This window comes from Sinocyclocheilus anshuiensis, unplaced genomic scaffold (genome assembly GCF_001515605.1).
Source record: "Sinocyclocheilus anshuiensis isolate Anshui unplaced genomic scaffold, SAMN03320099.WGS_v1.1 scaffold55, whole genome shotgun sequence".
Classification (NCBI taxonomy): domain Eukaryota; kingdom Metazoa; phylum Chordata; class Actinopteri; order Cypriniformes; family Cyprinidae; genus Sinocyclocheilus; species Sinocyclocheilus anshuiensis.
In genome coordinates this window covers 3132808-3143787 of record NW_015549647.1, presented here as the reverse complement: position 1 = coordinate 3143787, position 10980 = coordinate 3132808, and the positions used below count along the sequence as shown (strand labels likewise).

Sequence of the window (10980 nt, the reverse complement as noted above, 5' to 3'; positions counted from 1 at the left end):
ATAGTATTAAGCCTCAAATGTCAACTATACATCGGATTGGTTTCTTCTTTAAATTATAAAAAAAAAGTAAAAATATGAATGGTATTATAATATCATACTAAAACTAAAATTAAAACAATGGAAAAACCCTTAAGATAACATGTAGAAAGAAAAAAATGCATCTTAAGCACACAGAATAACATAAGTGGACTTTGAACGATTAATTGCCGCTTTGAACGATTACGTAATTGTGGCATCCATAATTGTAATCGCGATTAGAAATTCAATTAATTGTGCAGCCCTAATATACACACATTTGTTCCAACTCAAGCCTAAACTTTTTAATCAAAGAGATTCCTGAGTTATTTGTTTTTCACTTTTTTAATGACAAATAGATATTTATAATATAGCACTTCTGCAGATTATGTACATATTACACAAACGGTAACAAAAATAATTTTCTCCATGTAAAAAAAGTCATTGTAATGTTTATATACAAAATCCTGGTGCATTACTCAATGTACAATGAAATGGAATTGAAATTACCCAATTAAAATAAACATTCATCAACAGAAAGATTATATGCAAAATGTTGGCTTCACCATGCATATTTCCACAGGCTGGGCTAAGAAATCACTTGATAATCACTTATTAATACTCATCGAAAATAAATACATTTACAAAAACCAAATTATCTTAAGTTTTTGATCTCTTCAATTAATTTAACTTATTGTATTCGAGTTGTCCTATGCCTCTGATGATTTGTCAGCTATTTATTTAAATACAGCATTGGTATGAATAATAAAAAAAATAATAATTGATCTGTCTTCCAGACAGACACAACATAAGGAAATAGAGCTCTTTAGTTTTAACACAACAGAGCACTGTACAATTTAGATGATAAAAACAATTGTCCATGTCATAAATATGTTCCCAAAAAATAAAACAATACATACAAAAACACAGTCCTTAAAGGTGTTGTTTGCAATATTTTATGACTATACTAGAGTATAAAATACCATATGTTTGCAGATCTTTAGGAAACATGCTAAGTTTACATACTTGTTTCTCCAAAAAAACAATGCTACAGCCAGTTATTCTACTCTGAAATGTGCATTCTGTGCCAGAATGTCTGTTTTTGTTTTGGTCTGTGTAATTCTGTCCACTGTCAATTTACCCAACTGTATTTCAACATCCCGTGTTGCCAATCAGTGGAAAACACATTGTATTGCAGCCATGGAAGCCAGCAAATGTACTGGGTCAGTGATCGCAGATTCTACTAGATAGTTTAGAGAGTCGGACTCGTAACCCAAAGGTTGCGGGTTCGAGCCTCGTACCGGCAGGGATTGTAGGTGGGGGGAGTGAATGTACAGCGCTCTCTCCCACCTTCAATACCACGACTGAGGTGCCCTTGAGCAAGGCACCGAACCCCCAACTGCTCCCCGGGTGCCGCAGCAAAAAAATGGCTGCCCACTGCTCCGGGTGTGTGTTCACTTCTGTGTGTCTGTTCACTGCTGTGTGTGTGCACTTTGGATGGGATAAATGCAGAGCACTAATTCCGAGTATGGGTCACCATACTTGGCCACATGTCATGTCACTTTTTTCACTTTCACTTTTTTCAAAATGCATTAGTGTTGTTTACATGTGCAATGAGGTCATATGCATTACCAACCATTGATTGTGATGATCAGACCACAATGCAAGATGCATTGCACTACTTCTGATAAAGTCATCCAAAATAGATGTTAAATGAATAGTTCATCCAAAAATGAACATTTGCTAAAAATTTACACACCCTCAGGCCATCCAAGATGTAGATGAAGTTGTTTCTTCATCAGAACAGATTTGGAGAAATGTAGCATTACATCACTTGCTCACCAATGGATCCTCTGCAGTGAATGGGTGCCATCAGAATGAGAGTTACTAAACATCGCAATAATCTACAAGTAATCATGAATCCAGTTCATAAACGTTTTGTGAAGCACAAAGCTGCATGTTTGTAATAAATGTTTTTAACTTCAAACTGTTACATCTGGCTGAAGTCCATGTGAGAAAGTTGTCTCGTCTGAATCAGGAAGGAAATATGCACAGATCAAGCACCTTTTACCTGCAGGAACAGTCCAAAACCATTCTAAACAAATATTTTGATGTGAAAGGACAACACAGGATGGTCTTTTTCACTGGAGGAAGCATTATTATGGACTGCACCCATTCACTGCAGAGGATCCAATGGTGAGCAAGTGATGTAATGCTAAATTTCTAAGCACGCTCATTTACATCTTGGATGGTCTGAGGCTGAGTAAATGTTCAGCAAAATTTCATTTTTAGGTGAACTCTTCCTTGAACATCAAATGCAAATAGGGTCTTTAATTCTAACATAAGCTTCAAAATCTAAACCTTCTCAAAATCAAGACCACAACTCACCGTAGACAGCCACTTTCCAGCTGCTTGCAGAGCTCCAGGAAAAAGATGGACCCATCTGTTGTGTGGCGGAAAGATTTGTAGTACTTGACTGTTGCTATTCCAATGAGGAAATCAGCGTCTTTAGGGACATTGGGCCTCATTTATCAATCTAACGTTGAAACGACCATACGCCCAATTTTCTGTCATACGTTCGTTTCGTAAATGAGGCCCATTGTGCGATGCTGCAGTATGAGAATCCTCCTTAAATGTTCCTTCTTCTCTAGTGCTCTCCTGTTCTTCTGCCATCCACATACCTTGCTGGGCCTCGTTACCCTGACAGGCTTGAATGAAGAAAAGCTTGGGCTTATTAACCAGTGTGTGGCATTCAGCAAAAGGCTGTGTGAGTTCACGGATCGGAACTGGTTTCCCATCTATTCCCAGAACAGAGCCTTTCTCTCCATGGGACAGGATGCAACAGACAAAAGCATCCATCTTAGAGTGATACCTCTCTGAAAACTCCTTTATCACATTTTGCATATCCGACGCTTGCAAATCAACCCGCACCTCAACTTTGAAAAACATGTTCTCAAACACTCTGGTGAGAACATCTAGAAGACAAAGAAAAATGCAGTTAGGTCTTCACAAAGCCATATTTGACTAATTCAATAGATTATGTTAAAGTACATATCTAAATAAATTTAGAAATTCAACTCCCTCAAACTCCCAAAAATACCTTTATCTTTGTCTGTCCCTCTCCGGTTTCCAAGTGACGTTCTCTCAAAGTTATAGTTGTTGATGATCAAACAATATCCAAGAGGCCTATTTGAAATGGAATAAAATTTCCTCTGTGTTGACACTGTGAAAATAAGGACATGTTAGGAGAAGGATAAGCTTGGCTAATATGTAGGTTTATTAACATAACAGCTTGTAAATGACTTACCCACCCGTTTCTTTTTAGGGTAATGATCAGAAATATTGCCGGTGGGTTGAAGGGGTTCCCGCTTTCTTTTAGGTCCATTTGTATTTTGAATACATTCAGGAAGATTTTCTTTGTCTCCCTGCATGACATAAAAAATACTTTTAATAATATAAGAATGGCTCCGTAATATAATTTTCGATCAGCATCTGTCTAATCTAAATAACAAGACATTTTAGACTGTGGGGGGTAGTTGTGGCCTATTGGTTAGAGAGTCGGAACTGAAGGTCACGGGTTCGAGTCTCAGTACCAGCAGGAAATGAGAATGAACAGCGCTCTCTTCCACCCACATTACTGAAGTGCCCTTGAGCAAGGCCCCCTAACCTCCAATTGCTCCCTGGACGGGTGGGTGTTCAATACTCACAGAGGACAAATTCCAAGTATGGGACACCTTACTTGGCTACATGTCACTTTAACTTTCATTGAATGATAAAAAGAAATACTTGCTTGTGAATTCCTCCCTACAGCCTTCTTTTTGTTTGATCCATCTGATTCTTTGACCTTCTTCTGCTCATTCTTGTTACACTGACTTGTCTGATTTTTGTTGCTGGCAGTACCAGTTTTATCCATCTGTAATAACAACAGAAACATTACATGTTTGTATATTATCAACGAAATCGTGCATCAAAGTTAGAACTCGTAGAAATTTAAATGGCTTTAAAATATCCGGTGTTTGGTGCATTATTTAGTTCACTGTGCGGCGTGCGTGGCGAAAAGCGGGAAGTTGTGCTGTTCGCGCACTTTTGTGCACAGGCACGAAAACAAAAATGAGTGATCACTAAGCACTCACCTCATCAAAAGACCTACAATGCCTTAAGAAACAATGCAGACTAGTCTAGATTTGCCTGACGAAGCTATTCTACTAATAAAAGTTTCCGTGCTGTGTTGTCGTGTGCACTAATGTGTGTGCGTGCGTCTATGAAAGTAGCGTAGCCTACTGCATATAGTTTAAGTTTAGTTCTATAAACCCGAGCCCGACCCGAACCCGAAGCTATTCATTAAACATTAACCCGAACCCGTATGGCAAGCCGTTTTAACATTTACATGGAACCTGACCCGAAACCCGAAAATATTTAGAGATTTAAAATTATTTTAGAGAGAGAGAGAGAGAGAGATTCCTTGCGCTGATATTCCAAATCTCCGTCCTTAGCAAAAAAATTCAATGGCTGTCGTAATAATAAATGCTCTGGAACAACTAAGAACATACTGGTAAACAATGACTTTATAATTGAAAAACGCATTTAAAAAAAAAAGTAACTTTCATTAAAATGATTCAAATTTCCTTAAAATGTGAACTCAAAATCAAAACAACTTATCTTTTTTTAATCAATAACGCATAATTATCTGAAATTGAAATCTTCCTTGTTCTTCGCTACTTATACAATTTTTCCAATATTCTGTCACAGCTTTAATTAATGACAGATCGGAAAAATAACTATTTTAGAAAGCTGGTGGGGGACCAAATATATGAGGCCTACTTAATGAATTAAACTTTTGAACAAAATTAGATATCAGTTAACTATTGATATTAGAAGAATGGGTCCTGTTTAGCACCCTGACTAAGAATGTTTAATTTTAAATTACAGGAAATAGATATAGGAGGAGATTATGGAGATTCATGTCCCTACAGCTTCCTAACATCGTCTTGTCACCATCACCCCCACAAGTTTTGGGCCAAACACAAACAATTGCAATTACTTCTAAAACTTTTGATGTCCACAGGAACATTTAGTGCTGACCCTCAATTGCCGAACAAAAGGTTTCCCAAAGAAATAAGGGGACCCTAAATTCCTCCTCCTGTGTGCTGCCTCCAATATTTTTCAGTCCCCAAGAAAGAACAGGGTAACGTGCCATTCTGGATTTATATGCACTTAATAAACACAGGGGAAAACTGCTTTATAACATGGAACAACAGTTTTCATCATGGCTGAAGGTCCCAGACTAACCTGTTTCTACTAAATACAAAAACTACAATGACATCAGCGATTTTACCCCCTCATTTCAGATAAATATAAAGTTGCGAGTCAGTAGCCTGTCGAAGCTATTTTACTAATAAAAGTTTCCGTGCTGTGTTGTCGTGTGCACTAATGTGTGTGCGTGCGTCTATGAAAGTAGCGTAGCCTACTGCATATAGTTTAAGTTTAGTTCTATAAACCCGAGCCCGACCCGAACCCGAAGCTATTCATTAAACATTAACCCGAACCCGTATGGCAAGCCGTTTTAACATTTACATGGAACCTGACCCGAAACCCGAAAATATTTAGAGATTTAAAATTATTTTAGAGAGAGAGAGAGAGAGAGATTCCTTGCGCTGATATTCCAAATCTCCGTCCTTAGCAAAAAAATTCAATGGCTGTCGTAATAATAAATGCTCTGGAACAACTAAGAACATACTGGTAAACAATGACTTTATAATTGAAAAACGCATTTAAAAAAAAAAGTAACTTTCATTAAAATGATTCAAATTTCCTTAAAATGTGAACTCAAAATCAAAACAACTTATCTTTTTTTAATCAATAACGCATAATTATCTGAAATTGAAATCTTCCTTGTTCTTCGCTACTTATACAATTTTTCCAATATTCTGTCACAGCTTTAATTAATGACAGATCGGAAAAATAACTATTTTAGAAAGCTGGTGGGGGACCAAATATATGAGGCCTACTTAATGAATTAAACTTTTGAACAAAATTAGATATCAGTTAACTATTGATATTAGAAGAATGGGTCCTGTTTAGCACCCTGACTAAGAATGTTTAATTTTAAATTACAGGAAATAGATATAGGAGGAGATTATGGAGATTCATGTCCCTACAGCTTCCTAACATCGTCTTGTCACCATCACCCCCACAAGTTTTGGGCCAAACACAAACAATTGCAATTACTTCTAAAACTTTTGATGTCCACAGGAACATTTAGTGCTGACCCTCAATTGCCGAACAAAAGGTTTCCCAAAGAAATAAGGGGACCCTAAATTCCTCCTCCTGTGTGCTGCCTCCAATATTTTTCAGTCCCCAAGAAAGAACAGGGTAACGTGCCATTCTGGATTTATATGCACTTAATAAACACAGGGGAAAACTGCTTTATAACATGGAACAACAGTTTTCATCATGGCTGAAGGTCCCAGACTAACCTGTTTCTACTAAATACAAAAACTACAATGACTCTTGTATTGTACATGCACAAGGTGACCTCAAGGTTCAGGAATAGAATGACTCTTGATATGTCACCATCACCTGTCTTAGAATAGAAATTATACTTGCTTAAGATGCAGTGAGTTTACATCTACGCTATATCATTGCATACTGTATGTCTGGGAGTGGGAAGTCAACGAGTTTTAGAAAGATGTGAAAGAAATGATAGAGAAGATCCTTGATGTTATATTCCATTGCCTTTTTTAATTTATATATATATATAAGGAAATCAAGTTTTGTTTTGTTTATTAAATATACATGTATAAACATGTATCCTGCAAACTAAATGGCTTACTTCTTTAAATTGGAAGTATTTGGGCACAAAATATAGGACATTGCCTCAAAGAAAAGATAACATATGTCAATGAAAAACACAAGTTATATTTTAATAGATAAATTTAAGATATTTGGCAGAGTTTTGGGACCTTTCTTTAAACATGGTGCATGGCGAGGTGATAGCAGAAATCTACGAATATAAGAATAGAGGTGGCACTGAACATTATTGTAAGGAAATGGGAAGTTTTTTTAGTTTTGTTTCTTGTACTCATGCATTTCCATGTAATAGAAAGAATATTTGTGCAGTTAAAATGTAATAAAATAACAATAATGGAAAAAAAAGTCCACATAACAGGGTCAGAGAGAGGGTGGAAAATAACATGTTGTGTTTTGTGATGCAAAACATTATATATGCTAAAATAATTAAATATAAAAAATGACACTTTTAAGAATGTTTGATGTTTAATTTCACTCATTTCTAGACATCAATGATTTCTTACAATTGCCAAGTCTTTAAAGAGTTAAAAATCTCTTAACACATTTTAGATTGCCAAGGAAGACATTAATGGCAAAAATAAGCATTTACAAACAGCATTCAAAACTAAATCATTTAGACTGCTGGTATAAAATCATCATGCCTAACATTAGTTTAAAAATAGCTGTGCCCAGTATCAAATATAAATGTTTTATTACTTTTAAATTGCATTGTTTAAACAAGATCACACAACCACATTTCCGTAACTCAGTGCAGTAAACTTAATAATTAAGATTAAACTCACAGCGACAGCCAGATCAATTTGAATCTATAGTACCAAAGTGCCTTGATCCACCCTGAAGAATTAATAGAGTCTGAGTAATGGAATAACGGAAACTTCTTTAGCATGAATCCAGTCTTACAGAAGTCAATAAGAATCTTTAGTCCATGGGCAGGACCAGCTTCTTGGTGAGGGTATATCGAGGTTCAGGCATCTGCTTGCGGCCCCTCAACATTCTCATGCTCACTTCATGGTTTACCTTTGTCAGGATGGACAAGATATCCTCTCTTCTGTCAAAAAAAAAAAAAAGCAGACAAGAACATAACTCTATGAACCCATCTAAATCAAACCATCATGAGTATTCAACAGGAAAATTTTCTTCCCTCAAGCTCACTGCATTTTCACCGCGGTTCTAATGTGTGGTGTAAACACTACGATTAACTGCGAAATGTTTCAATGACAAATAAAGCTGAATACAGATATGGAAACAAAATTAATCTAAAATGCATTTCTTTCTATTCATGTTGGTTACATATGTTTTTGAAAAATGTTACTTTTTCTAGAAGAATTTAAATTTAATGACTCCAAAATAAATGTGAATGTACACACCTTATCATGAATTATTAAAAATCATTCATAAATATGTTGCATCGTAAAATGATTTATAAATTAGATTAGATTAGATAAGATTCAACTTTACTGTCATTGTGCAGAGTGCATGTACAGGGCCAATGAAATGCAGTTAGCATCTAACCAGAAGTGAAAATAGCCAATTTATACAAATAAGCATAAATATGTATATATAAATATTTACATTACATTTACATTTAGTCATTTAGCAGATGCTTTTATCCAAAGCGACTTACAAATGAGGACAATAGAAGCAATCAAAACCGTCGAAAGATGACATGTGGAGGGGTATGTGTTGTGTCAGGAACCATGTTGAGGTTAAGAGTGAGGAGTAAGTGATCCGAGGTGTGCAGTGGTGTAACCAGTACATGATCATATATGATCATGATATAAATATGTATATATGTGTATGTACAATAAACATTTATGAGGGACAGGTGCAGAGACCAGCTCAATGCAGTTATCTATGAAATACAATCTAAATCTACATTAATATAGTGCAATGTGGATATATTAGAGTAGGGTGGAAATGAGAAGTATAAAATAGAATTAGGTATTTGTAAATATATAACCATAAGGTCAGTGACGATATCAGTGCAATGGGCATCATGAGGTAGAATGTACAAAGGAATGTGCAACAATAATAACAGATGATGCTGTATGTGTGTATGTATGTATATATATATATATATATATATATATATATATATATATAGTTTTAGCTGGGTCAAGTAGAATAGAGTGTTCAGCGCTTAAATTTAGAGTTTATGAGGCTGACAGTTGAGGGGAAGAAACTGCTCCTGAGTCTGCTGGTGCGACAACGAAGACTACTATAACGTCTCCCAGATGGGAGAAGAGTAAACAGTCTGTGGCTGGGGTGGAAGGTATCTTTAATAATGCTTCTCAGCCTTCATAGGCAATGTTTGAGGTAAGTGTCTTTGATGGAGGGTAGCTGAACACCAGTGATCTGTTGGGCTGTTTTAACAACAGGTTGGAGGGCCTTCTGGTCTGAGACCAGTTGCCATACCACACTGTGATGCAGTTTGTTAAGATGCTTTTAATTGTGCATCGATAAACGTTTAGCAAGATCTGGGGGGACAGGTGAGCTTTCAAGTAAAGGTGCTGTTGTGCCTTTTTGATCAGAGTGGAGGTGTTGTTGAGAGTCCAGGAAAGATCCACAGAGATATGTACACCCAGGAATCTGAAACTAGGCTCTGCTTCGGCCCCATCAATGTAGATGGGTGTGTGTGTGTGGTCTTTCCTAGGGGTCCACAATCAGTTCCTTGGTCTTCTGGGTGTTGAGTGCAATATTATTGTCGGCACATCACACTGCCAGGTGCTGAACCTCCTCCCTGTAGGTCGTTTCATCGTCGCCGCTAATCAGGCCTAACACCGTGGTGTCATCTGCAAACCTGATTATGGAGTACAGCCATGTACAGGTATGCAGTCATGGGTGAAAAGGGAGTCGAGAATTGGGCTCATAACACAGCCCTGTGGTATGCCAGTGTTCAAGGTGAGGATGGAGGAGTTGTAATTGTTAATCCTAACAGACTGTGGTTCAGTTGCAGAGAGAGGGGCTGATGCAAAGGTCAATGAGTTTGGATATCAGCTTAGATGGAATCACACAGTATTAAAAGCAGAGCTGATATTGATGAATAGCATTCTAGTAATTCATAGTCTTCTAGTCTTCATAAGTGTTGCTTTTATCCAGGTGATTCAGGGCAGTGTGGAGAGCTGAGGTGATGGCGTCCTCAGTTGACCTGTTAGGTTTGTAGGCGAACTAAAATGGGTCCAGTGTTGAGGGCAGGCACGTTTTCAGATGGGAGAGTACCAGCCTCTCGAAACATTTTGCTATGATTGGCATGAGAGCGACAGGGAGGAAGTCATTAGGGGCCAATGCAGCCACTGCATTTGTGGTAAGCCACTGCTATTGTAGTAAGAAAGACCCCATGTTTTGAGTAGTCAAGTAATCTGACATTTTAAAACATGAACTAAACTTGCCTTTTTATAATTGGGTCAAATGATCTAATATTCTAAGTGACTTAAGGCATCTATACACAGCAGAGTTAAGGCTGCACTGTGCCTGCTCAAAATTCTGTGTAAATCATAATGCTGCATGAAAGCCGAACTAAACAATACCAGCTCTGACCCACCTCAGCCCCCAATATTAAAGTATATGGTTATCATTGCTGCGTAAATGCATTTATCCCACCTCTGAGCAGCTTTAAACAGCCTGTGTAAAGACAACTAAATGCCACTTCAGAAGCACTTCTGTGCCACCTTTGCAGTGTAAATTTGGCATTACTGATCTTGAGAGTCACATTAATCTTTTTTTTTTTTTTTTTAATAATGCAATCATAGAAAAGGAGGGTTCCAGTCACTGTGCACTGCTGTTCAAAAGTTTGGGTTTGGTAAGATCTTTTTTTTAATGTTTTTAAAGGGGTCATATGATGCAATTTCAATTTTTCCTTTCTCTTTGGAGTGTTACAAGCTCTTGGTGCATAAAGAAGATCTGTAAAGTTGCAAAGACTAAAGTCTCAAATCCAAAGAGATATTCTTTATAAAAGTCAACCACGCCTACCTAAAACGGCTCGTTCTAACACGCCCCCATATGTCTACATCACGATGTGGGAAGATTTGCATAACGCCGCCCAAATGTTCACGCAAAGAAAGAAGGCGTAACTTTTATTCTCGCTGTATTGTTGTTGCCGCCACCGCCATGCCGTGAAGGCGCTGTGTGTTTCATTGTGAAAGCGAAACTACTTTG

General features: G+C 37.2%; 2 protein-coding genes across 2 annotated transcripts in view; both read right to left on the bottom strand.

The window, feature by feature from the left end:
• Window positions 1–2399: 2399 nt before the first annotated feature.
• Window positions 2400–3928, bottom strand: casp8l1 (caspase 8, apoptosis-related cysteine peptidase, like 1). Its single transcript, XM_016449136.1, has 5 exons — window positions 3832–3928; window positions 3323–3451; window positions 3116–3238; window positions 2621–2990; window positions 2400–2538 (listed from the first exon to the last, which is right to left on the bottom strand). The coding sequence occupies exons 1-5, from the start codon at window positions 3926–3928 to the stop codon at window positions 2400–2402; spliced, it is 858 nt and encodes a 285-aa protein (XP_016304622.1).
• Window positions 3929–7277: 3349 nt separating this feature from the next.
• Window positions 7278–10980, bottom strand: part of LOC107660083 (caspase-8-like) — an 18467-nt gene continuing 14764 nt past the window's right edge. Inside the window, exon 10 of the mRNA XM_016449300.1 lies at window positions 7278–7873. Within this exon, the coding sequence (XP_016304786.1) occupies window positions 7744–7873 (130 nt within the window). The 3' untranslated portion in view covers window positions 7278–7743. The remainder of the gene's footprint in view (window positions 7874–10980) is intronic.